The sequence below is a fragment of the Muntiacus reevesi genome, chromosome 2 (genome assembly GCF_963930625.1).
Source record: "Muntiacus reevesi chromosome 2, mMunRee1.1, whole genome shotgun sequence".
Taxonomy (NCBI): domain Eukaryota; kingdom Metazoa; phylum Chordata; class Mammalia; order Artiodactyla; family Cervidae; genus Muntiacus; species Muntiacus reevesi.
In genome coordinates this window covers 65,340,316-65,367,643 of record NC_089250.1, presented here as the reverse complement: position 1 = coordinate 65,367,643, position 27,328 = coordinate 65,340,316, and the positions used below count along the sequence as shown (strand labels likewise).

The 27,328-nt window shown below is 52.0% G+C and overlaps 1 protein-coding gene across 1 annotated transcript in view; it reads left to right on the top strand.

Moving 5' to 3' along the window:
• KIAA1755 (KIAA1755 ortholog) overlaps positions 1-27,070 on the top strand; it is a 40,280-nt gene extending 13,210 nt beyond the window's left edge. Inside the window, exons 3-14 of the mRNA XM_065921986.1 lie at positions 3,585-4,929; positions 5,413-5,610; positions 8,476-8,599; positions 11,471-11,564; positions 12,605-12,691; positions 13,862-13,978; positions 16,185-16,283; positions 17,164-17,312; positions 19,029-19,167; positions 20,367-20,489; positions 21,140-21,358; positions 24,168-27,070. Of these exons, the coding sequence (XP_065778058.1) occupies positions 3,585-4,929; positions 5,413-5,610; positions 8,476-8,599; positions 11,471-11,564; positions 12,605-12,691; positions 13,862-13,978; positions 16,185-16,283; positions 17,164-17,312; positions 19,029-19,167; positions 20,367-20,489; positions 21,140-21,358; positions 24,168-24,869 (3,396 nt within the window). The 3' untranslated portion in view covers positions 24,870-27,070. The remainder of the gene's footprint in view (positions 1-3,584; positions 4,930-5,412; positions 5,611-8,475; positions 8,600-11,470; positions 11,565-12,604; positions 12,692-13,861; positions 13,979-16,184; positions 16,284-17,163; positions 17,313-19,028; positions 19,168-20,366; positions 20,490-21,139; positions 21,359-24,167) is intronic.
• Positions 27,071-27,328: the final 258 nt, after the last annotated feature.

The following is a 27,328-nucleotide window of genomic DNA, read 5'->3' as shown; positions in this document are numbered from 1 at the left end:
ATGGTTAATGATGTCTGCTGTGTTTGAGGGTGCAGTAGAGATACTAGTACTTGTCTGATGCTTTGTGACCCCATGGACTATAGCCTGCCAGGCTCCTCTATCCACGAAGGATTCTCCAGTCAAGAATACTGGAGTGGGTTGTCATTTCCTCCTCCAGGGGATCTTCCCGACCCAGGAATCGAACTCACGCCTCCTGCATTGGCAGGCAGATTCTTTACCACTGAGCCACCTGGGAAGCCAATGAGACCCCTTCAAACCCAGATCTCAGGGAGCACTCTCCTGAGGCAAAGTGGAAATAAAAGTGTTTTAGGCAGAATTCATTGGCTGCAAATGACAGATCCTTACTTAGATCAGGACAAGGTGATCCCGACATGGGTCTGAGGTCATCCACTGATCAGACCCCTTTGGGACCTTGTCTCTTGTCTCTGCCATTGCTTGTCAGGATCATTCGTACAAGCTAGGTGTTTCCTCGAGGGTGGAGCCCAGGGCAGCACCAGGATCAAATCCTACCCTGAAGAGGAAAATGAACTCTTCCCCATCAGCTGCAGATAGAAAATCTCAAGGGAGGATCCTGATTGGCTGGGCTTGAGTCTTGCATCTGTGCTTGGACCAATCATTGAGGCAAGGGGAATGCGGTACCAGGATTGGCCAGGCTTGGATCATATGTCTATCCTTGGACCAATTACTGCAGCCAGAGGAATGGATATGAGGACTCTGCAGACTTGAATCCTATGCCTACCTCTGTGCTCAGAGGGTGGAGATTGTTTTAAGAAAAGGGTGGGGAGAGGCCTTTGGAGATCAAAGCTTCAGATGCCTACTCATGGAACTTACCACATCCTTCGCAGAGTTGCTGATTCTGCCCTGCCCTTCTGTTATTCAATGCCCACCCCTAACTTCTCCAGCCTCAAGAATTGCTAAGAGCATCTTAGGTCCTACTAGCCTTTCCTGAGTTGCTCATATCTGTCAGGGACCTGGCATATCAGGAGCAGAAATAAATGGAAGAATTATGTGCATCATTTCAATGATAGAAAAAAATTGAATGCAGCAGCTAAAAGTTCAGACTTAGGAAGCTAGAATAAGAGATGGTTGGAACTGGAAGGAAATAGGTAATTTCATTCTAGGTGCTTAGCACGGTGCCTAGCACATAGAAATAGCTCCACACACATTCACTGTTCTTGGACGAGAAGAAAGAATCTTGCTGAAACATTGCAGCCAATTTCCACATATCTATGTTGAGATTATTTAAGCTGTATCCTCCCCATCCTTCCTTCGTGGCTCAGTAGTAAAGAATCTGCCTGTCAATGTAGGAGATGCAGATTCGATCCCTGGGTCAGGAAGCTCTCTTGGAGGAGGAAAAGGCAATCCACTCCAGTATTCTTGCCTGAAAAATCCCATGGGCAGAGGAGCTTGGTGGGCTACCATCCGTGGGTTGCAAAAAGTTGGACACGACTGAGCCGCTGATCATACACACAATGGCTCCCCATCTTTATTTCTTCTCCCTAACAAGCTATACATCTACCTGCTTCTTTTATTTGGCCATTAAAACTGCATTTGCACTGTTCCTTTCCCCATTTCTTCTGAGGGCAAGGATCACAATATTTAGATTTTTTATATTTTAAATTATAGATAACTTTAATTGTAATTATAGGTGAATTTGTGTCACTTCAGAGCAGGGAGTGGTGGCATGGAACTAATGTATGTCCCCTGGGGTCAGGTGCCCCAGGCTCAAATCCAGTCTCCATCACTGTGAAGTTGTGGGATCCATGTCACCTCTCTGAACTTCAGTTTCCTTATGAGGAAAACAGGAATGTTAATAACACAGGATGTATGTACCTTGCTGAGATGATACACACAGCTTAGCACAGAACCTGGCATGAAGAAATTGCTCAGTAGCCGCTGGCTATTACTTGACCACTGTCTTCTTTCTCCCTATGAAATAAGAATGCTCCGGCCTCAAAGTCTGCCTTTATAACCACCAGCACCCAGACAGACAGCCACAATCAATGAAGTCTAGGGAGACTGGAGACAAACATATGGCTGATTCTAAATATGAGCACAAGTCCTGCTTTGGCTGCTTTTCAGCTGGGTGACGACGAGGCATTTTTTTTTTTTTTTACTATCTCTCTGAGCCTCGGTTTTCTCATCTGTAAAGTGGGAATGAGAGTTCCCGAACTGCCTGCACTCCTGAATTACTGTGAGTCAAATAAGATGATCATAACAGTCATTTCTATGGTGATTTGCTATTTGCAAAACACCACTCGGATGTTTCATCTCATTCACTGAGAAGTGGAGGGAAGGGGGAAAGATGCTGTAAACAACAGAGGACTATATGAAGAGGGTGAAATAACGCACAGACTTGTGTTTGTGGATAGAAAGTTTCTTGGAGACAGCCAAATCTGCAGTATAACTGAAATGAACTGGCTTATCAACAAGGCAGGTACAGGTGTGGTCAGATCTCATCATTCCCCCAATTCATAATTCCAGGAAACACCTGCTTGATTTGCAGGATGTTCAGTGTCACTCTCTCCAGCTCTCCCATACACTCATCCAAATTACATGAGATTACTGGGGCTTATTTGATCTGCAGGAATCAGACTCTTTTCCAAAAGTCAGGAAGGGAAAGACCTGTTTTCAGTTTGGTGGAGCTGTTGTTTCTGTTGATGCCATTTGGGGTCACTGTTGAACACTGGGCCTGCACAGGGCCAACTAAGTGACTGAGCATGCACGAACATCTACTTATTATATTTTATGCATTGCATTGTTTTTTAAAAAACATACATGTATTTATGATCTCACTTAATCCTCGTACCAACCCAATAATACCAATGTGTGTATTAGTATCTGAGCTCAGTCACTCAGTTGTGTCTGATTCTTTGTGACTCCCTGGATTGCAGCCAGCCAAGCTCCTCCATCCATGGGATTTTTCCAGGCAAGAATGCCTGAGTGGATTGCCATTTCCTCCTCCAGGTGATCTTCCTGACCCAGGAATTGAACCTGCATCTTCTGCATTGGCAGGTGGATTCTTTACCACCTGGGAAAGTCCTAATTATACCAATATGCGTCATTATTCCTATTTGCAAATAGGGAAGCTGAGGCTCAAAGAAATTATGTCATTTGCACAAGTTAGCAATTCAGACCTTGGAACCCATGTCTCCCTGGCCCTAAAGTGGAGCGTTCAACTTGAACTGGGTTGAGAGGAGTTTTGATGGTTGTAGGGGAGAAGGCAGCCAGCAGGACAATCCTCATGAAAAAGGCTCTTGCTAACTGATGCCTGGCACTCAGACCTTTTTTCTCCCTTGGCCCAGTAGGTGAGGAGGTATTGATATTTTCAAGGTCAGGGCCAGGACTAGGGGGAGCAAGAGGCATGGAGGTCCTAACGTTTAAGGAGGTGCTCCCTCTCGGGGCTGCGTGACTTGCAGGATGCCAAGAGTGGGGCCTCCTTGGATGCTGTGTCCTAGGCACCTTTCTTGCCTCACCTGAGTCCTCGACCTGTTCAATGTTCCTTCTGGGAGAGGGAAGGAAGAAACCCACGGGTGGGGCTTTCAGAACCTGATTCTCTGATGCTGTCCCCCTCCTCTTTGCAGGCCCCCTACTCACACCGCCTCTTCCTGCATGAGGGCTGGCCGCTGTGCCTGCGGGATGAGGTTGTGGTCCACCTGGCACCCCTCAATCCCCTCTTATTGCGCCAAGGTGACTTCTACCTCCAAGTCGAGCCCCGGGAGGAGCAGTCCGTCTGCCTCACGATCAAGTGCCTCTCTGTGGACCTCCGCACAGTGGACACAAAGCCAGTCCCTGAGTCATCCTATCCTATACTTTTCAGCCAAGCCTGGTTGGAGGCCATCAACGGTGACTCTGAGGGCAGTCCCCTACACAACTGCCTGGTAGCTTCAGAAGATGGCATGGCCCCTGTGCCCTGGACCAAGATAACCAGCCCAGAGTTTGTGGATGACAGAGCCCCTGCAGTGAATCTCCTCTCCCCGGCCTGGGAGTCCCTTCAGTTAGAGGCACTGGATTTGAGCAGTTCTCAAGAGCTGCACCAGGCCAGGTGCCCAGACAGCCAGGTGCTGCTTGTCCGGAGTTTGGGCAAGGGCAGGACACACAGGAACAAGTACCCAGGCCTCATCAAGGTGGAGCAAGCTGGACCTGGGGAGGTGGGCTTCAGGGTAGACAGTGTGGCCAGCCAGGACCTGGGGGGAGAGTATGTGGCTCTTCTGGACTTTTCCCAAGACAGTAGAGAAGGGTCTCCCAGTAAGGAGGTGGTGACACCCAATGGGTGTCCTTTGGGGGTACCGAAGGAGCTATCTGGAACCACGGAAATCCCTTTCTCTCAAAGGATGCTGCCTCTGTCAGGGGCCAATGGAGAGCCTTCCTTGGAAAAATGGGCTTGTGAAAAGGCTGAAAGCTTGGGGGAGAAACCCTGTGTTTGGGGCTCAAGGAGAAAGGCTAATGATAAAGTCCCTACCCAAGACTCAGAACACCAGCCCCGAGAGCCATACCTCAGCATCTTTGTAAACCCACTGCATTGTGTGTCTGGCCTCGGGACAGGTGCCTCAGAAGAGCCACCGGCCTCTACAACACAGGGCATTCTGGGAAACTCAGAGAACATGGACCAGCTCAAGCCAGGACCAAAACAAGCATCCTCTCCCCGGCTGTGCCCAGTTTCTCCTCTTGCTGCTCCAGCCTCCGAAACCAAGATGGAAGAGATGACCAAACAGGGCAATGGAAGACTTGCCAAGCCTGTGACCAACTGCGGTCGAAACACTTCCTCTTCCGGGTCGCCCACTCCTGGGCTCAAATTCTCATTCTTAAAGGGGCAGAGGCAAGCGCCTGGGGCCCCAGAGAAAGCCTCGCTCCAGCATGACGGACCCTGGAAAGTCTTGTGTTCACTCTACTCACCCAAACCCAACCGAGCCAAGTGCTTAGGAAAAGGTAAGATGCCCGCATAGTCAGCTGAAGAGGGCAACTGTTCTCTGGATGTGATCAGGTGACAAGGTGGTGTAGGATGTCAGGGCTGAGATCCGCTTGGGCTAGGTCCGACTCAGGGGTTTAGAGCACGGGGTGGCGTGTCAAGAAGCTTAAGGTCTTCTGAGCCTGTAATTGAGCAAGATTCTGTGGTTGTGCTGAGACAGCCTGAGTCTATACCCCAGCTTGGGCATATACTGTCTGGGTGACCTTGATCAATGACTTAACCTCTGTAAGGTCAGGTCTCCCCCTCTGTGCAATGAGGATCTCATCTGCCTCCTCGAGTTGTTTTGAGGTTCAAAGACAACACCAGTAGTAAGGAGCTTAGCACAATGCCTGCCACACAGAAGGAGATCAATATTGTAAGTGCTTATCATGAGGCAGAATGTGAGAAAATATTTTCCCTGGGAAAATCCATCTTCTGCAATATTCTTTGTTGTTTATCTGCAGCTGGAACAACTCAGACCAAAACATCTGGCCTAGACGCTGACTCAGACCCAGTGACCGAGGAAAAGGCTGACTTCCCAGAAGCTTCTGCAGGCCCTCCAGAAAAAAGCCCCACTCTGGACAAGGACCCCCCAGGACTTGAGCCCAGGATTGGGGCCCTGAGCGTGGAGATCTTCCATTCCAGGATAGCATGTCTGCCAGGTCCTCAGGGGCTGTAGGGGCGAGTGGAGGTGAAGGGGAGGGAGCTGTGGGGGCGGGGATAGGGGTGGCTGAGAATCTTCAGATGTTGGTGGGTGTGGGGGAGGCAGGGAAGGTCCTAGATGCCTGTGTTCTGGACCAGGCCTCCCTGGAACTCAGATTCTTCATCTTTCCAATGAAGGAGGTTAAAGCAATTTCTAGGTATTCATTCATCCATCTATCCATTCCTCCCTCCCTCCCTCCATCCATCCGTCTCACTTCTAGTGAGGCCATCAAAGCCGATGTCTTAGGTCAGGTTCCCTAGAAGCAGAGCTTAAGACAGGGATCCTTGGGGTAGTGATTTATTTTCCTGAAGGTTGCTCTCAGGGGAAGGGGAGTAAGGGAGGCAGGGCAAGGCAGGGGAGAAGCTAAGCCAGGATGTGACCTGATTTTCCAGGGGCGGGGCAGCTCTGGAGCATGAATTACATCACAGAGATGGTTCTATCTTAAGGTTCAGGAGCTGACCTTTTGTACACCTGAATCTGTGAGTCATCAGCTGCAGGCTGATCCTGGGATGAGGATGCAAGTGAACCGTGATCCAGTTCAGTGGAGGGCAATTCTTCAGACAAGGGGACATCTCTGGGCCAATTTACAGCCGTAACTACAGCCTCTGGGGGATGAGTGCTCTGACCTGATAAGGGGGATCTGATTAGGGCGTCAGCGTCATCCAGTACTGAGAGTGTTATCACTCTTGTTTAACATTTATTCATCTTTGCAATAAAGATTTATTGAGCACCTACTGTGTGTCAGACCCTGGGCTTAGCACTGAGGCTTCAGCAGAGAACCAAGCCTGCTCTCAGGAAGCATATTCTGGGAGTAAATTCAACAGGTTATTACAGTAGATTATTATAATTTACTGTAAAATGTGACTATGTGGCATTACAGGGAGCTTTGGGAGGAGAGGTGAGGCCCCTGGGGTGCTTGGGGCAGAGGAGAGGTTAAGACTTCCTGAAGGAAGTAATGTGAAACTCAGTTCTGTACTATGAGTAGGTGTTATTTGTGTAAAATGGTGGGGATGGTGTTCCAGGCAGAGAGAACAGCATGTGCGGAGTTCTCGAAGCAAGAGAAGCCACAGTGCTTTCTGGGACCTGACTGTCCTGCAAGTCTGTTTTATTTCACAGACATCTAAATTTCTGCAGACATGTCCTGGGGGACACCAATCTATCACTTTGTTTTGTTTTCCTTTTTAAAAAGATTTATTTATTTACTTGGCTGCCTCGAGTCTTAGTTCTGGCATGTGGGTTCTTTGTTGTGGTGTGTGGGCTACTCTCTAGTTGCAGCACGTGGGCTTAATAGTTGCAGGGCTGGGGCTTAGTTGCCCGTGGCATGTGGGATCTTAGTTCTCCAACCAGGGATCGAGCCCATATCCCCTGCATTGGAAGACGGGTCTGTAACCATTGGACCACCAGGGCAGTCCCTGCTCTGTCATTTTAAAACTCCTGGGGGGCATTGTCTGTCTTCCTGGTCATCTGTGCTCCAGCTCAGGCTGTTTGTTCCTATATTTGTGCTAAGTTGCTTCAGTCGTTTCTGACTCCTTGAGATCCCGTGGACTGCAGCCCGCCAGGCTCCTCTGTCCACGGAATTCTCCAGGCAAGAACACTGGAGTGGGTTGCCATGCCCTCCTCCAAGGGATCTTCCCGACCTAGGGACTGAACCTGCGTCTCTTATGTTTCCTGCATTGGCCGGTGAGTTCTTTGCCACTAGCACCATCTGGGAAGCCCTGTCCCCATATTAATTGTTCACAAAGTCTCACAATCCTTCTATGCTCTAGATGGCTGCACCCATGTGTAAGGCAACACTTGTGAAGGTGGTTAAGTCTGTTGAAGGCTTCATGAGCTCCAAAGGGTCTCCCACACTCCACACTGTGGAGGGTCGTACCTGCATGGAGTCCACAGTGCTCATTGAAGGGTGGCCTTGAGTGAGGTGACTCTGGGGGTCAGGGCTGTGAGCCCGGGGTGCAGGACAGGCCCAGTTTCCAGTGACCAAGGCCTCTTTCCCCCTGCTATACTTTTCCTTCCCTGTGGTGTAAACAGGCTGTGCTGACTCCCTGGGCCTCAGACTCTTGACCCTTGTGGGGAGCGTGGGGCACACTGTCTGGATTCCTGGAACAGGAAATAGTCTGTGAAAAAGTCTGCAAGAATAAATAGTGGGACTTCCCTTGTGGTCCAAACTCTGCAGTGCAGGGGGCACGGGTTCAATCCCTGGTCAGGGAAGATCCCGCATGTCGCATGGTATGGCCACAAAAAAAAAAAAAAAAAGAATAGTGAGCTGTCAGCTGTGGAATGCACACTCACCACATGGGGGCTGAGATGAGGACAGAGATAATGGCTGTTACCACAACTGCTATTTATGAGGCCCCTGCCCCATGTTAAATGCTTCTCAGGAGCTGTTTCATTTAGTCTTTGAAATAACCTCATCTGCTCAGTATTATATTCTCCCCATTTAACAGATGAGGAAACTGAGGCTCAGAGACACACTGACTTGTCTAAGGACACAGAGCAAGTCGGTGCAGAACTGGGACTTCAATTCCTGTCCGTGTGAACCCCAAAGCTCATTCCGTGAGCATTATTCTGCCCAAGGTGCCCAGGGCAAGGGGTGCCCAGAGGAGGGTGAGGCTGCCTCCGCATGGAGGATGGTTTTGGGGATGACTTTTCTGAAGTAGCTTTTGTACTGGGTCTTGAGGGATGAATAGGAGTTCAGATGGAGAAGAGAAGGGGCATTCCAGACAGAGGGACCAGTACAGGCAAAGCCTAGAGGCCACAGAGCAGGTTCCTATAGAAGGGGCTCCACCAAAGTGCTCATTGCTCATGTGTGTGCTTTCTCTTCCAGGCGGTCGGGACAGGGCGGGGCGGCCCCTGCTTCTGGTGTCGACCACCAAGGGCCCCTGGGAGGCGCCATGGTGCACTGCCTCGGAGGTCACCAAGCTGTTTTCCTACCTGTGCACCATCCCCAGGTAAGGGGCTGGGCCAGCCTGACCACCCCATGCCCCCTCGGCCTCTCAGCCCTGAGCCCAGCACCAGGTACCATATGAAGAGATATCACATCTTCTTGGTCCTGAGTCAGATGCTGGGAAAAAAGCAGGACAGACCGAAAAAACAGGATAGTCCCTGCCAATGGGGTGTTCCCAGGCTGGCGGGGGAGATGGATGGTATGCAAGGCACCAGCCATGGACCCCAGCTCTCAGGAGTGTTAGTGTGGTGAAGAAAACAGCGATATCATAGATCAGTGGCTCTCAAACTCAAAAGGCATCAGAACCATCTGGAGGACTGTTAAAACAGATGGTTGGGCCCCACCTCCAGAGTTTCTGGTTCAGTCGGTCTGCATAAGACCTGACAATGTGTATTTCTAACAAGTTTCCTGGTGATACTGATGTGGGTGGGCTGCAAACACATTTTGAGAGCCTCCATTGTAAAATGAAGGGCGAGAGGCAGTTAGTTTCAATTGGGAAATCAGGGAAGGCTTCCCTGAGGAGGTGATAGTTGAGCTGGTGATGGACAGAAAAGCCTGGCGTGCTGCAGTCCATGGGGTCGCAAAGTCAGACACGACTGAGAGACTGAACTGAACTGATCAACAAATTATAAAGTTGAACAAATGAAGGAAAGGGTGAATGGATGAAGGAATGAATAAGTGAGAGAGCAAGAGAATGAGTGAGTGATGAGTGACCAGGTTTATTTCTACCACCACTCCTTCCCTCCACCTCCCATAAGACTTCAGGTTGGACTGCCTGGGGAAGAGACACCATCTTTCCTCCAAGTTGCAGCGCCCGGGCTGGGGTGGGTGGGGGAGGGACTCATGGGACCCTTTGGGACCTCCACCTCCAACTCCACTCCAACTCCACTCCACCTCGAACTCCACCCACTCCACCCAACTCCACTCCATGGGAGCCAACACTGCCACCTGCTGGCCACTGAGATTTTTCTACCCTTTGTCCAAAGAGGAGTGAACGGGAGATGGAAACCACCCCCACCCCCCACCAACCTTCTGTGTGACCTGGGAATGGTAACTTTCCCTCTCTGAAACACCCCCTGAGAAAGGGAGATGACCAAGTGGGCTGTGAGGATCAAGCCTGATCACAAAAAGGGAAGTGAGGTGCAGTGTGAACTGCGCATTTGTTGTTTTTCAGTCGCTCAGTCGTGTCCGACTCTTTTCGACCCCATGGACTGCAGCACGCTGGGCTTCCCTGTCCTTCTCCATCTCCCGGAATTTGCTCAAATTCATGTCCATTGAGTTGGTGATGCCATCCAACCATCTCATCCTCTGTCATCCCCTTCTCCTTCTGCCTTCAACCTTTCCCAGTATCAAGGTCTTTTCTAATGAGTTGGCTCTTTGCATCAGGTGGCCAGAGCACCGGAGCTTCAGCTTCAGCATCAGTGCTTCTAGTGAATATTCAGGACTGATTTCCAATATGATTGCACCTGGGGATTTCCTTTAGAACTGGGCATGGGGTTCTCATATGCTGGGCTTGCCTCTCCACTCCTGTTGTGAACCTCCAATGCTGGGCACCTGCCCTGAGCCAGGTTTCATGCTGGGCCATGCTGGGGACTCCAATCCTCCTATATTGGGCCTTGACCTCTATGGGTGTTCAGGCTGGCAGTGGAGGCAGGCGTGGAAATGCACTTCCCTCCCAGCATGGGCATAGCCAGAAGCAGGTGAGGACATGAAGTCAGAGCCCTGGCCTCACCTCCGAGAGCCTCCCCTCACGTGTGCTATGCCACTGCCCAGCACCTCTCAGGACAGTGATAACAGCAAACGTTGACATCCCTGTTTTTCTGCACGGTCCCTTAGTATTTTACCAGAATGAATCCATCAGTCCTCACCACAGCCCCCGGAAGCCTATACTATCATTAGCCCCATTTACAGCTGGGAAATTGACTCCCAGAGAGGTGAAACAGCGTGCCCAGGTGACTGCCACAGCTTCACATCCCACACTGGCCACCCCTGGCTTTGGTCTGTGACTTGGGTGGTTTAAGACTTGAAGGCAGTTGGGGGTTACTTTCCCAGTCTGATTGAATGGCCATGGTACTTGGAACCACTGACTGCCTGGCTCCACTCCCTACCCACTGGACACATTTCTTGGGGGACAGAGGAAGGGTGGAGGTGAAGCATCCTTATTTTAACAAGTTCTGACAATTGAGCCTGTTTAGAAAATCCCAAGGTAATCACTGAAAAGTGCTCTGTGAACTGGTGAGGGTATTTGGGCTGCAAGTAACAAACTCTAATTCAAAATGTCTTATCTGATAAGTAAATGTATCAGTCTTTGTCTCTGCCTTATATCTCTTTGTAAGAGCATTATAATGGAGAAAACGCCTTTCCCAGAAGTCCCCAACAAACATCTCCTCACATCTCATTGGCCAGAAAATGTCACATAGTCCCTATCTAAATTGATCATTGGCCTCAACCAATCAGAATCCAGCCCCTGGGGGAGGAAGGGATGTGGTTATAAGAAAAAAGTTAGGTTCTTGAACAAAATGAGCCTTCTGCCCCAACAAAAGGGGTGAATGAAGGTTGGGTGACTCACCTACTGCAACTGGGATAGTAGCATATAGTTTATGATTGTTAGGGTGTCTGAGAGGGCTGTGTGAGGTACTGTAGGAGCCCTCAAGAGGGAGCAATAAACTCTGCCTGGAGAAGAATCATGGAGGGCTCCCTGGAAGTGGTGTGTGTTGAGGGCTTGGGGAGGCGCTGGAAATTTGTCTTGCAGGATGAAGAGTTCAGTAGTATCCAGGCTTCTAGCAGCCAGCTTCCCTCACCTTCCACTGGGTCGTTCCCCTTCAAGGGCCCTGATTCATCCAATAAGACTGCCAATTCTGTTTACCACCCACAGGCCTGAAGATAAAACCAAGGGGCTGGCAGTTGTGATTGATGCTAGGAAACAGCCCCCACATCCTGGTCTCATCAGAGCTCTGCAGGCCACCCAGGTGAGTGGAAGTGGACAGCCTCAGCCTACCAAGTCTTAGAAGCACTGGAGGCCTTTGGATATTCACAGATCCTGGGGGTTCTCAGAGCTAGGACCGGAACTCCAGGCAGGGAACCTTAGTTGCAGATAATAGAAACCCCAGCCCAGGGGATTTCCCTGGTGGTCCAGTGGATAAGACTCTGTACTTCCACTGCAGGGAGCTTGCGTTTGTTTTCTGTTTGGGGAACTAAGATCCCACATGCCGTGCAGCGAAAGAAACCCCAACCCAAACATTCTTAAAGACAAAGGTCATTCATCGGTTGATGTGACTCAGTCTGGAAATTAAATCCAACTTCAAGTATGACTTGATTTGGGGGCTCAAATATTGTCACCAGGATCTGGTTTCTCTCCCCATTTCCGGCTCATTCCTCTGGGAGAGTGCCATTATCAGCCAGGTCCCACTCTCTGTGGCAGTGTGGTCCCCACCATCTCTAATTTCATATGGTCTGTCATTTAAGTCCAATAGAAAAGAGCAATTCTTTTCCCAGAAGTCCCAGTAAAAGCTTTTTTGAGGGTCTTCTTTGCCCCCGTTGGCTCAGGTATCCATCCATCAGCCAACGTCTGTGGTCGGGGGACTGTGACACGCTGATTGGCTTCGGTTTAACTCACATAAATCTCACCAGCTGAGAATGGGGCAGGGAAGAGATTCATAACTCACCAGTACAGGCAGCAGCATAAATGGAAGTTTGGGATAAGCTCACCTTGTGGTCTGACCTCCACCCCATCTCCTCCTACTTCTCCCTTTACGGATGGGGAAACTGAGACCCAGAGAGGGCAGAAAGTTTGCAACCCAGCTTGAAGCTGCTGTTCCCTTGACTTCCGACAACTCTCAATGAATCATTTGATTCATCCTCCAAATAAGGATCCCAGCCCTCCCTTCCATGTGGATCCCAGCCATGGGGAACCCTTACCCCTGTCTCCGTGGCCCATTTGCCTACATCTTAGAGGGGAGCCTCGGTGAGGGCCTAGGCAGATCAGCTCTGAAATGGTTCTTTCTGACAGGCGCTGGCCCCAGCCTCCATCCGTGCCATTCTCTTCCTGGGGGAGAAGGAGGCAGCTCTCCAGCTGGAGGCATTACCTGACATCCAGGTAAGTGGCAGGCAGCATCGGTTGAGGTGCAGAGGAGTTGGGCTTCAGCTGAGCTGGGGTGAAGAATGGTGGCCCTGGAATAACAGAGTGCCGGTCAATTAGATACGAGGCCTGGATGCTACGAGTCTCCTGCCCAGCCCCCATGGCGTGCAGGCGTGCTCAGTCGCGTCTGATTCTTTGCGACCCCATGGACTGTAGCCTGTCAGGCTTCTCTATCCATGGAATTCTCCAGCCAAGAATACTGGAGTGGGTTGCCATTTCCTCCTCCAGGGGATCTTTCCGACCCAGGGATCGAACCTGTGTGCCCTACATTGGCAGGCAGATTCTTTACCACTCAGCCATCAGGGGTGCCTACAAATTTCTTGGAGAATCACCAAAGTACTGATTAAGTGGTTCTGGGTTGGGCCTGGGATTCTGCATTCTAGCATGTTCCTAAAGTGCTGCTGGGACTGCTGGTTTGTGGAGCACACTTAAAAAAAAACCAGGGATGAAAAAGGGGCTCCAAAACCCCACAGAATTCTCCCCACCCCAAGCTTAGGTATCTGGAGCTATTTGTACCATAAGCTTCAAGCTTCACGACCTAGGAGAAGCAGTCACCTAGTCCCTGCTCCATGTCTTAGTGGGTACCGTTAGGATTTGGTGACCTTTCTCAACATCCCCGAGAACATCTTCATGGGTTTCCAGAAAATGGTACAAGGATTGCAGAGAAGTTTTAGGATTTGGTGACCTTTCTCAGCATCCCCAAGAACATCTTCATGGGTCTCCAGGAAACAGTACAAGGATTGCAGAGAACTTGCATGACAAGGGCCAGCTTTAATCGGTTTGTGTGATTGCCTGGGCAGCTGTGCTGGAAAGAGCCCAGCTCAGAGGGAAGGAGTGCCGTGATTGATTAATGATGTCTGCCTTGATCACAGGCTAGGAGAGTGGCAGCATGAGCAAATAATAGCTATTATTTGCTCTTCCTTACCTAGGGTCTGGCTCTCAATTTTTATTGATCAGAGTTTCCATAGAAAATTCTTTGCCCAGAAAGCAACTCTTAAAGCCAGGGACAGCCTTACCCATGGGAGGTGGAGAGATGCTGGGACATGGATCTGGGCAGGACCTTCTCAGACATTGGTATCTATATTGAGTTCTCTGGTCAGAATGACTTTTCTTTTTTTTGGTCTGCAGGTAGAGGTGCTGACCTCACTGAAGGCCCTGAGCCACCACGTGGACCCCAGTCAGCTCCCTACAGCCCTGGAAGGCCCTTTCCCCTACTGTCATGGCGAGTGGGTGCAATTCTTCCAGGTGTCTATCATCACAGCCCTCACCCCACACCCCCATCCCTTCTCTTTCTCCACTGTCTATCCTGTTCCATGGATCCACCTGAGCTTATCTGGTTCAAAAACAGTCATTCAACAAACACTGATGATGAGGGTGCAGAGTGGAGTGATGAAGAAGAGCTCAGGCTCTGGGGCCAGATGGCCTGGTTCCCAACCCCAGCTCTGCTGTGTGAACTTGGGAAAGTTATATACTTCTCTGAGCCCTTTTGCTCTATGACAGAATGGGGGTTAAGAAAAGTACCTCCTCTGGGGGCTACTCTATGACAGAATGGGGGTTAAGAAAAGTACCTCCTCTGGGGGCTAATGTGAGACTTGAGTTAAGGTGGATAAAGAGCTTAGAAGAAAGAGTGCCTGACACATGCTAAGAGTGATGTGAGTGTTTACTGCAAACACATTTACAGGCATCTGCTTTGTGGACGCACAAATCTCAGGGAGGTGGGGGTCTGGTGGGGGAGGCAGGCGTGCTCCCTCCTGTAAGAGAGGGGAAGTAAGGAAACCGCCAGGGGTCTGCTCCTTTCTGATGTGACCTCAGTCCCTCCTCACCCCAACCCTGAGAGGGGGCATCTCATGCCTGGTTTAGCACATGAGGACGCACAGGATGGGCAAGACTTCTGCAGCGGCACAAAGGTGCTTTTAACCACTCGAGGACCAGTGCAGAAAGCCGGCCCTGGGCTTTCTCTAGACCAAGGCGGCTTCAGCACTATTCCTATTTGGAGCTGGATGATTCATTTTGGGGGTGAGATGTTTGTGCACTGTCACATGATTAGTACCATCCCTAGACCCTACCCACTCTGACAATATTATTCTCCAAATAATGACAACCAAAAATGTCTCCAGACATCGCCAGGTGTTCCGCCCCCCCCCCCCCCACCCCGGCATCCCCACTGAGAACCACCGGTCTCTAGTCTCATGTGACTGTTTGCTTATTTGCTTTTGGCCTGTGCTCTTCTTTTTAATTGGGTCTATTTTCAAACAGACCATACGTTCAAAATCCAATTAGTACAGAAGGGTATAAACGGAAAAATCTCTTACCCTACTCGTCCCACAGGCCCCCAATTCCCCTCTCCAGAGATCTCCAGTTCCTCCAGGGGCTTTTAAACTATATTTTTGCTTTAATGCCTTCCCTTTAAATAGAATCTTACCTATAGACCCAGCCTATAGAGGCTTCCCTGGTCGCTCAGATGGGAAAGAATCTGCCTGCAATTCAGGAGACCTGGGTTCAATCCCTGGGTCAGGAAGATCCCCTGGAGAAGGGAATGGTAGCCCACTTCAGTATTCTTGCCTGGAGAATCCCAAAGAGAGAGGAGCCTGGTGGGCTACAGTCCATGGGGTCACAAAGAGTTGTACACGATTGAGTGATTAACATTTTCACTTTCATAAAGCTGATAATGAAGATGATTAAGGATGCTATTCTAAGTGCCTGGCACAAATAAACCCACAAGCTTCTCAGGCAGGAACTACTGTGCTCCCATTTTATAGAGGAAGTAAAGGCACAGAGAGGTTAAGAAACTTGCGTAAGGCCCCACAGTTAGTAAGTGGTAAAGCCAGGCTGAAGTGGGACCCAGAGAGGACGTCCTCCACCCTGCCATCTCACCCCTCCTACCGTTCCCTCCCCCACCATATCCCCAGTGGCCTGGGAGTAGGTCAGACCTGTCCTCTTTTTCCCTCTCATTTCCAGCATGAGTAGTTCTCAAACTGTGGTCCCTGGACCAACAGCATCAGTATCACCTGGGAACCTGTTAGAAATGCATGCTCTCATGACCCACCCAAGAGAAACTAAGCCAGAAACTTGGGAGGAGGGCTCAATGGCCTGGGTTTTGTTTTTTTTTTTTTTAATGATTCTCTTGATGTGGACAATTTTAAAATTCTTTGTTGAATTTGTTACAGTATTTCTTCTATTTTACATTTTGTTTTTTTGGCCAAGAGGCATGTGTAATCTTAGCTCCCCAACCAAGGATCAGACAGACCTGCATCCCCTGCATTGGAAGGCAAAGTCTTAACCACTGGCCCACCAGGGAAGTCCTGCAGCCTGGATTTTAACTGGCTCTCCAGGCGATTCTGATACAGCTAATGTTTGAGAACCACCAGCCTGCATGTCCTCCTGGTGGGTGGAGGGGAGCAGCCCCCTCTTCGCAGGCTGACACCCCCACTCTGGGCCTCCTGTCCTGCAGAAGCTGGATCCTTTCCTTGCTGACCTTCGCCAGGCCTCCTGCCTGCTAAAGGCTTCCATCAAGGAGTTCGAGAAGGGTGAGCCCCCTGGAGGGGTGCAGGTGAGCCAGGAGTTGGAGGTGGGAAAACCACAACACACCCCCAATTCCAAGGACAAAGGGCTCAGTGCAGAAGCTTTGTTTTCATTCATTCATTCAGCTGATCTTTATTGGATAGTTACTAGGTGTCACATCCTGGAGACCCAGCCTGGGCAGATCGACTTGTCCCTGCCTTCATGGGGCTCACGGTGCAGTGTGAGAGGTCATCATTAAAAAAAAAAAAGTAAACAGAAATGGACATGTCACTACAAGTGATGCTAAAGGCTGTGAAACTAAGATTGAGAATAATGGGGAAGGAGGGTATTGAAGCTGAGCCTTGAAGGATGAGATGGAGCCCCGGGAACAGGAAGGGGACGGTGCTCCAGGTGGAAGGCAATCACGTTCAAAGGCCCTGAGGCGGGGCTGTACTTGGTATATTTGAGCAAGGAGGCCAGTGTGAAACAAAGTAAAGGAAAAGGAGGAGACCTTCTGGGTCCACAGCTGTATTAGGGAGAAGCTGGGTTGGGATTTGATTCTAAAGGGCAAGGTTAGCTGCTGGAGCATTCTAAGTAGCAGTGGGATGATCAAATGGGCCCTTTGGGATCTATCTGGTTGCCATACAGAGAACAGACTGCAGGGGGAGCCAGGGTGCTGTCGGGAAATCAGCAGAGCCCTGGGATGAGTGTCCCAGTAAGACATGATTGTGCTTGGACCAGTGAGGTTGCCATGGTGATGAGAGGAAGCTTGGCTTGCGGAGATGTTTTAGAGATAGAAAGGATGGACTTTCTATAAGACCTTGAATGCCAAACTGGGGAAGTCAGGCAGGATCAGGGTGTGGGGAGCCCTGGAAGGTTATAGAAGGAGAGTGGGAACTGAGCCTCAGGCCACTTCCCTACCCTGGCAGGAGGCCTCCAGGTGTCTGAGCAAGTCCAAGGAGCTGATGGAGGCCGTGCTGAGGGACCGAGGCCTGATGGGCCTCCAGCGGGAAGGCGGAGCCACCATGGCCAGGCTGCGACAGGAAGGCAGCAGGCTGAACTTCAACCCGGATGTCAGGTGCAGGCACCAGGCTTTTCCTCCCCTACCCCATCCTGTTCCCTGGGCTGGGACTCAGAGCTGGGGCCACTTAGCTGAAGGGATGCATAGGGTGGGCTCCGAGGAGGTCCAGGATGGGGTGTTTGCAGTGCCCATATCCCAAGCGGAGGCTTGTACCTCGGCAAGTTCCTTCTCTGCAGCCCTCCTAAGCCCAGGCATTGGAGGACAGGCTCCCCGGCTTCCGGTGACCATCATCAACCAAACACTATCTCTGACCTAAACCCTGGGATGAGTGCCTTCAAGAACTCGTCTCTTCTTCCTCATAAGATTACATGAGGCCTGCATCCTCCTATTTGGCTGATGGATGCTGGGGCTGAGCAAAGGGAAATAAGAGCCAGGCCGCGTGAGCACTAACCCCCGAGCTGCCCTGCCTTCTCTGGCAGGGGCCTGAGAGAACTTCACGGTGTGTTAAGGTCTCAGAACCACAGAGCAAACAGTGCACATTCCTAGAAAGTACCAATTTTCTTAAATTTAGGGATGGGGGTGGCAAATCAGTAATTAAATCAGCCAGTAATTGTAAAAATTTTATCCCTGCTAGAACAAGCACAATTACAAAGTTTGCATGCGCTTCCAAGAACGTTTTGTTTATTTAACCAACCCCAAGTAGCACTTAGAATGAACACAGCATTGTTCTAAGGGCCTCAAGAATGTTAGCGTGTTTAATTCCCACCCACAAAGTGGATCCTAGTAACGTCCTCATTTTACAGTGGAAGAGCCTGAAGCTCAGAGAGGGAAAAGTGACTTGCCCAAGGTCACACAGCCAGGACTTGAACCCAGGCAACCTGGCCCAGAATCTTGAGCACACCACCCTGAGCTGCGCCTAAAGACAGATTCATGCAGATGCGAGCGCTGGGCAGCAGTGGGCCCTAGTCCTGGAGGTGGAGTCATATCCCTGCCCCTCACATGGCCTGGCGGGGCTGGCACTGCCTTTCCCAGCACGCCCCTGCCTCACTAGTCGGACTCCGGGGCCCCCTTGGTTCTCCATAGGCCCCTCCAGACTGCTGGCCAGCAGCAGCTCCACCAGGGGGCGCTGTGGCCCCATGTGAGCCACACTGCGTGGTGGTTCCGCAGCTCCTGCCTGCCCCCGACCTCCTCCCTCCCTTTGCCAGACAGCCTGGCATTTTCCATCCTGTTCACTCACCGCGGGTGCTCACCCATTCCCTGGAAGGGCAGTGACCCATGGGAAGCTGCGGTCAGATGAGGCTCCCTCCAGGAAAATGGACTCTCTCTCCTTCCCTCCCTTTTACCTTTTCCTTCTAAAGGATCTCTAGGGCAGAGGAGGGTGCAACCACCTGGTGAAGTGGGTTCTATTATCCCTACTTGGTATAGTTGGAGAAACCGAGACACAGAAGGGGTGAGGAATTTGCATAAGCTCCTCAGAAGGTAGCAGGCCTGGGGTGTGAACCCAGGTCTGTCCAGCTCAGTTCCTACCTTCCCAGGGAAAGAGAGGGTCATTCGGTTTCCTGCTGTGGCTCTGGTCCTCCCCGTCCCACGGAAGGCCGAGGCTGCGGCCCAGAGAGGTGTGGGGACCCGCCCAAGGTCACCCAGCAAGTCAGCAGCTGAAGCACCTAGGCCGGGGCCACAGAGCTGGAGGGAGCTAGGCAGGCAGGCCTGTGCTGGGCAGGAGTGCAGGGGATCGACCTCTTGGGTTTTCTCTCACCCTCCGTGGCCTCCCAGGAGCCATCTGGCCGAAGCCACCGCCCTGTACAGCCTTGTGGATGAGCAGCTGCACATCCTGGTCACTGTGTCCAACCACCTCCTGAGAAGGCTGGAGCTCCGTGTCCGTCTGGGCCGCCTGGAAGCTGCCATCCACCAGGTGAGAGGGGAAGGAGGTGGGCCCAGGGACCTGAGGGTGGAGGTGGGGCTTCTGCCGCTCCAGGCCCCGCCCCAGCCAGGTGCTTTGCTCTGGTACAAAGATACCAGGTTGGCACTTCTTGGAGAGCCAGGTGGGGGTTCTTGGAGCACACGACATGCACTCCGTAAGTGGGCTTGGTGACTGAGGACATAACATAGAATTTTGTGTATTTACTTATTTCTGGCTGTGCTAGGTCTTCATTGCTCATGGGCTTTTCTCTAGTTGCGGCGAGCGGGAGCTACTCTCTAGTTATGATGCACAGGCGTCTCATGACGGTGGCTTCCCTTGTCGCTGGCTCTAGGCTTGCGGGCTCAGTAGTTGCAGCTCCTGGGCTCTAAAGCACAGCCTCATTAGTTGTGGTGCACAGGCTTACTTGCTCCGAAGCATGTGGGATCTTCCCCAGCCAGGGATCAAAACTGTGTCTCCTGCATCGGCAGGCGGGTTCTTTACCGGTGACCCACCAGGGAAGCCCCCTAGAAGCTGCATTTCTTAAACACCAACTTTGTCCCAAGCCCTGGGCCGGAGCCTTTGTGACCATCACCGCTTTTCAACCTCATCCCTTACCAGTGACATAGGGAAGACGTTAGGATTTCGCCTACTCACTGATGAGGAAACGGAGTCTGGGAGACATTGTCACCTGCCCTTGTCGCACACCTGGGGGTCTGATCCTGGGGCCCACACCGGGCACCATCCTGTCCAACTGCCGAGGCCTAGAACCACCACATCCCTGCATGCTTGGGGTTGTGGAGCACAGGGGGCCCGGAGCCAGACGGCCTGGGTTCCAGTACCGGCTCCAGCACTTACTAGTGGTGTGATCTAGACAAGTACTTAACTACTCAGTGCCTAGGTTTCCTCACCTGTTAAATGGGGGATAAAATTAGTGGCCGCATGGGGCTTTGTGAGGATAAAGTGGGTGAGTATGTACCCTTTAAGACACCCCAGAATACAAAGAGGACTCGTGGGATCGAGAGTCCTTTTACCCCATCTGTCCCTCATTGAATCCTCATGTCTCCAGAATTGGGGGAGCAGGGTTTCAGGCCAGGCCAGTGGGCCCCCAGATGACTGGAGGACAAGACCTCAGCCTCTCAGGAAAGCAGGAAGCTGGCCAAGGAATATCTCCTCAGCAGTCCGTCACGTCCAAACCTCCCTCCCTGCTACAGGTCAGCCACTGGATGGAGCAGGAAGGAAGCCGGTGCCTGCAAGTGCTAACTCCCAGGGACGGAAGCTTGGAGACAGTGGAGAAAGCCCACGCAGAGTTTGAGGACTTCTTCCTTCAGGCTGCGGTGCGTTCCTGAGACTGAGGGACAGGATGGGAGCAGATGGAGAGGACCAGAGCAGGGTGGGGGTGGCATTGCTGGGAAAAGGTGCGGAGGTGGGAAAGTGCTAGAAAGTTGCTTGAGACAGTTAGGGAAACAGCTTGCATCACAAAGGGTTCGGCTTAGAATTATCTCCTCCAGGAAGCCTTCCCTGACTACCAAGTCCAAAAATGACCAGTCTCAGAACCCCTGATGGATTTCTTAAAATACAGATTCTAGAGTCCTACTCTAGCCCTACTGAATCAGCCTGGGAGGCAGGGGGAGTCTGCCTCCTCGATGTGCTGAGCCCTGGGATCCAGGGCAATTCAGCCCCTGTTTTAGCCCTCAGGGAACTTTCAGGCCAGTTTTTTTTTTTTTTTTTTTTTTTTGGAGGGTAGGTTGGAGGGGCAACAGAGAAATAGTCAGAAAAGGAACACCGTGGTGACACAGATGAGAAGCTTCTAACCCAGACTCTGGGGTCAGGGAATTTCTCCAGAAGAAGGTGACACTTAGCAGAGTCCCAGTGGGCAAAGTGAACCCTGGGTTCCCATTTTATAAATGAGGAAACTGAGGCTCAGGAAGTCTCGCATCTTGGTAGAGAGGCTGAAGCTGATGGACACCCTCCCCTCCCCGCTCAGGCCCAGTACCGCCGAGGCCTGGAGCTGTGCAAGCAGGCGGCCCAGCTGGCAGCGGCCGCCAGGACTGGGGAGGCAGGAGGGACCGAGCTCCCGGAGCTGGCAGCCTTCGCCTTCACCCAGCGGGCCTTCCAGGCGAAGCTGACCCACTTCTACATGGCAGCTGAGCGGCAACGCACAGACCTGGAGACGCTGCTCCATCTGCACCACTTCTGCAAGAAGGTGAGCCTTCCAGCGTAGATTTCCCACCGCTGCCCCCCAACTCCTGGGAGGAAGGGTGGGGGCAGGGAGTCGGCCAGACACAGCCCTAGGCTCTCTTCATTCCATAGTCCCGTGAGGAGGGAAGAGAATTAACTGCATTTTCTGAAACGGAAACAAGGTTTGCAAGATGAAGTTACTCTCCCAAACCAGGTGCAGGTGACCTCTGAACCCGGTTTGTCCCACTATACAGGAGCCCCGCAGGGACACAAACTCTCAAAGGACCCTCGGAAAACATCTGCTTCTTAAGTGATGGGTTTAGGGCCGGGTTGTTGTCGTTCAGTCACTCAGTCGTGTCCCACTTTTGGGACAGACCCCATGGACTGCAGCACGCCAGGCTTCCCTGTCCTTCACCATCTCCCAAAGCTTGCTCAAACTCATGTCCATCGAGTTGGTGATGCCATCCAACCATCTCATCCTCTACGCCCCCTTGTCCTCCTGCCCTCAATCTTTCTCAGCATCAGGATCTTTTCTAGTCAGTCAGCTCTTTGCATCAGGTGGTCAAAGTATTGGAGCTTCAGCTTCAGCTTCAGCATCAGTCCTTCCAATGAATATCAGGGTTGATTTCCTTTCGGATTGACTGGTTTGATTTCCTTACTATCCAAGGGACTCTCAAGAGTCTTCTCCAGCACCACAGTTCAAAAGCATCAATTCTTCAGCCTTCAGCCTTCTTTATGGTCCAACTCTCACATCCATACATGACTACTGGAAAAACCATTGCTTTGACTATATAGACCTTTGTCGGCAAAGTGATGTCTCTGCTCTTTAATATGCTCTCTAGGTTTGTCATTGCTTTTTGGAGCCTAGGGATTTCTGAAAATCTGATCAAAGTCATAGACTTTCCCTCCATATGTAGACCTTTGCAGGCAACTTCATGGGGTGAGAACCAGGCTGAGAACCTTGATCTTGTCCCACCTCTCTGTTGCAGAGTTGGGGCAACAGGAGGAAGAGGGGTAATGCCTCATGGGCTAAGGGTATCTGGAAGCTTCTCTCCCTTGTTTATTAAATTTAGCCAGTTTCAGCCCCATCAACCTTCTCTGGAGAAAGCAAACTAGCTCCAGCACTGAGGTCTTTGCACTGGCTGTTCTCTCAGGCTGGAAAACTTTTCCTCTTGATGGGCTGGCTTCTTGCCTCTGGTAACTCTCAGCTCATATGTCCCTTCTTCACAGAGGCCCTGCCTGAGCCCCTACCTTCCCCGTTCTCTCATCACCCTGTGCTGATGACTTCATGGTGCTCTTTGTAATCTGAGCTTATCCTGTGGCTCCATCACCTGCTTGCCTCTCCCTTATCTGTCACTGTGAGCTGGGCTCCCCCAGCAGGGACCGGGTCTGACTGGGTCCTGGTTCTATCGGGGTGCCCAGGGCAGGGTCAGCACCCAGAGGAGGCTCAGTAATTGGTTGCGTGAATGGAGGAAGAGTGAGGAGTCTGGTGGAGGGAGAAGGGCTGGGGGGCGTGCAGGAGGCCTGAGTCTGACGCAGGTCATACAAGACAGGAGGGGATGGCCTTAACCTTCATTCCCACCTGGCCTGTCTCGGTGTTCAGCCTGGGTAGGCCCCGTTCTCCTCTCTGGCTTTGAACTTTAATCCACACAATAAGCAAGATGGGGCAAGATGGTTTCTGAGGTGCTGTCCACCTCTGTCTGGCTTGGCCTGGAATATCTGGTCCCAGACAGACAGACAGCCGGACGGCTCAGTGCTGGGCTCAGCCCCAGATGGAGAGCGTGCGGGCAGCAGCTTTGGCACTAAATAATAATAACACGATTGTACCGCTAAGGGAGATTTATGGAGCCCTTTCCCAGCCATGAGCTCAATGTGCTTCCGCGAATATGAAGCCATTTATCTACAGACAAGTTCCTTTAATCCGCGGAAGGATGGTTTCCTCGGAGAAAATGGTTCTCCAGTCCCCACTGCCTAACGACTTGCTGTCGGCTTCTAAATTAATGGAGAGAAAGATTATGTTTTTCACGAGCTGCTGGAAATGTGTTGGCTCCTTTGAGGCCTGCAGACATTTTGTGGGTGACGTGGGGACAGGCAAGATCCCCAAAGCGGGCAGAGACCTGACCGGAGTGAGGGGGGCCTCCAGGCCAGGTCTGGCTGACAGTCCCCCTGTGGAACTGCAAGGGTGTGGTCCCACCTGGGCTGGTTTCTCCTGCACAAGGAGGTACTTGCAACATACCCTCTTGAGGCAGGACAGTTGACTTCAAATCCCAGCTTCTCCCTGACCCAAGGCAAGTGACTTCACATCTGTGAGCCTCAGTTTCCTCCTCTGTAAAATGGGCCAGTGGTTCAGTGAGATCCTACATGAGACGCACAGAGGCTGGCAGACAGTCGGTGGTTCAATCAGTATGAGCCAGTCTCCTCCCTCAGCACCACTTATAAGGGGTTCATACTGTCTGAGAATTCACATTTTTCAGCTCCCCAATTTTCATGATTATCTGCCACAACCTCCACTTTACAGAGGGGGAATCTGAGCCCTAGAGAAGGGTGACTCCTTGCTGGTCCCTAAGTCTGGAAGACTGTGCCTGAGGATCTCAAGGGTGCTGGGGATTGTTTCTGGTGGGTCCCTGGGGAAGAAAGAGGAATATTGTCATCATCAGTAGCAGAGAGAACCACAGCCATGCTGGCAGGGGTGCGGGGTGGGGGTGGCTAACATGGATTGGGCATTTCTATTAATTCTCTCTAGATAGATTCATTCTTGAAGCCTCCTCTCTGCTCAGATGGGGTACATCCCTATCTTCACGGAGCCCCCACCTCCCTCTTTTCCTGTCTCCCAGGTGACCTGGTTCCACATGGACTGTCAGGACCTGGTGGCCCAGCTGAGGCTGGGCAAGGCCCAGAGGACCAGCCCGGGGGACCAGCGCCGTCTCCACCGCTACCTGCAGCGCCTGGCGTCCGAGTTTCCTGCTGAGAAGCTCACAGCCATGGGGCTGCAGGTGGCTTCGCTGAGCCAGGAGGGCCTGGGCCGCGACCTGTGGGAGGAGGCCCAGGCGAGACACGAGGACATCCAGATGCTCCTGAAGAAGGCGCTGGCCCACTGTCCGTGCCCGGCTGGTTCCCCGGCTCACCCCGCGTGCCCAGAACTCAGGGGGGTGGCCGCCAAGGACCAGGGCCTGAATGGGGAAGTCACTTCCAAGGGCAGATGGGACCTGCCCCTCCAGGACTCACTGGGTTCAGATCGTTCGCCCAAATCCCGTTGGCCTCCTTGGGGCCCCAGGCGCGGACAGAACAGAAATTTCCAAGCAGCCCCTCCCACCCAGGAAGCTGGCCAGGCTGTCGAGGCTGATGAAGGCAGAAGCCCCCATGGCCCCCTGGATCCCGCTCCTGAGCGTTTTCTCACCACCCTCTTCTCCTGGCAGCGATTCCCCAGGCAGACTCAGATCCCCCGGCCTGCCGGAGACAGCTTCTCCTCGGAGGGGACAGGCTCACAGACGTCTCTGGAGGACTCGCCCCACACGAGTCCCCCTGCATCCCTCTAGCTGGGAGTTCCCGTCAATCACACCGGGCTCCCGAAGGCATGGGGGGTGGTTGTGGTGGAGCCAGCAACAGATGGGGAGCCCGGGACGATCCCTCAGAACGTGGCTACTGAGTTTGGCCCGTGCCTGGAGGACGAGAAGCCGGTGCCTGCTCCTGGCCCCAGGTAGCTCCAGGGAGCCCGACTCTCACATTCAGAATAATGAGAGCGCAGGGCAGGGCAGGGCAGGACATGGGGGAGCGTGGCATTGGCCCCAAACCCCAGAGCCTCATCGTGCAAAGAGCTGATGGCACAGACCTTTCCAGAGGTCTCTGACTTAGGCGGGCCAGACGCCCACCTGGAGTTCTGGGGTATGCCAGCTTCCTCTTGGAACACAATGGGTAGAGCTGCCATCATGATGGAACCCAGGCTGGGGAGATTGGGGAGTGGTTTCTTGTCTTAGGGGCCCATAAGGAAACAGACCTTATGCAAGGACTCTAAAGCACATTTCTTTGGCTTTGATCCCAGGAACTAGGAGCAGGGCAGGTGAGTCTGGGAAGGGAATAAAGGGTGTGCTGTCAAAGGAATTATCACGTGTAATTTATTCGCTGGCACCCCTGGCCTCAAGCAAAGAGAATCACCTGCTGGAGGCCAGTTAGTGCACAAAAGAGGGATAGGGAGGTGGACTGTCTGCCACGTCTCTGTCACTGGCTCATCCAACCCACATGAGCATCAGTCTCAAGTTCAAGGAACCCCAGAGAGGACCCCTTCCTTCTGTATCTCTGTCTTCTTCCCCTCCCCAGCACAGGTCCTCAGACCCTACCATCTGCCCTCTCCACCCCCAAGCCCCACCTCTCTCAGGCACAATCTCTGGTGTCCAGAGCCATCAGGTTTTGCTGTCGTGGGGAGCCACTTCCCCAGCCAGCAGGTGGTGCAAGGAGACAGTGGGAAGAGACCCAGGAGGCTCTGATCTCAGAGCATCCAGAAGAAAGCGAGCCTTTCACCCTGCCCGGAGTGACCCTGGTTGGCGCCTCCCCTGAATGTCATTATCCCAAGAGCGAGCGCCTGTCTGTCCTAGGATGCCTCACCAAGGTGGCCTCTGGTAGCTTAGCCCTGGCATTTTCCTGGCTCTGGGATGAGGGTGGAGCACACGTCCTCCCACAAGATGAGGCTCTAGAAGGAGGGGGAGAGGCAGGACTGGAGAACAAACAAGGTTTCTCAAGAGCCGTCTCAGTAGAGAGAGCCACACAAACCTCAATGCCCAAAATGTCTTCGGGCATCTTTTGGGACTCAAGATTCCATCAAGAGTGGTCTGAGGCGTCTCTGCCTGAGAACCACAAGCAGAACTGATCAAAGGCAGCTTCCTAGGGGAATCCCACCAGATAATCAAAACCAGACCCTTGGGGCGGGGTGGCTGGAACTTGCATTTGTAAACAACTGCTCAGGCATCACAGTGAAGTGTGGGTGCTGTTGGGAAACCCCTGGAGCTGAGACCTGCGCCGGTCCCCCCACTCCAACCCCAAGCCAGCTCTGATCTTTCATTCCAATCTCCTGCCTTCTGTCCAGACAGGCCTGAGGATGCAGGAGGCATTTGATTGCCCATCTCCCTCCATGCCTGTTGCCTCAGAGGGGGGCTGAAGGCTCTTAAAATGCTGTTGCCATAGCAACAGCATCCAGCCAGTGGGGACCACAGGCAGGGAGCCAGGGTACCTGGGGTGTAAGGATGAAAACTGAGTTCTGAGAGACTACAGCTGCTGCTAGGGCTGAGGGGGGCTGAGGAGGGGTATGGATAATCCAGGAATCCTTGGGAGGGAGGGGGCTCCAAAGCCATCTCATACATCCCTCTGTCTACAAAACGAACTGAACCCCAACAACTTGTTTATTCACAGCAGCCCAAAGGAGAGAAGGGGGTGCAGAAGTGAAATATAGGAATTAATAATAATAGGGCTCTCTGGCGGCTTGGTAGCAAAGAATCTGCCAGCCAATGCAAGAGAAACAGGTTCAACCCCTGGTCTGGGAAGATCCCACATGCCAAGAAGCAGCTAAGCCGGCGCACCACAACTACTGAGCCTGTGCTCTAGAGCCCAGGAGATGCAACTTCTGAGTCCTAGTGCTTCAACTGCTGAAGTCCGTGTGTCCTAGAGCCCACGTTCAGCAACAAGAGAGGCCACCCCGATGAGAAGCCCAAGGGCCACAACTAGAGAAAATCCTGCATGTAGCAACAAAGACCCCAGCACAGCTAAAAAATAAATAAAAATTTAAAAAATAATTAATAATAATAGTCAACATTTATTCTGCATTTTCTTTGTGCCTGGCTTGGTGCTAAGCACTTTAAAAGCTTTGCCGGCCTTGTTGAATTTTTCACAACAATCCTATGAAGCCAATACTGATTTCACCCCATTTTACTGAGGAGGAAACTGAGGCTCAGAGAGGTTTGGTGATGCCTTGCCCAGTGTCACATCGCGAGTGGCAGAACTGGGACTA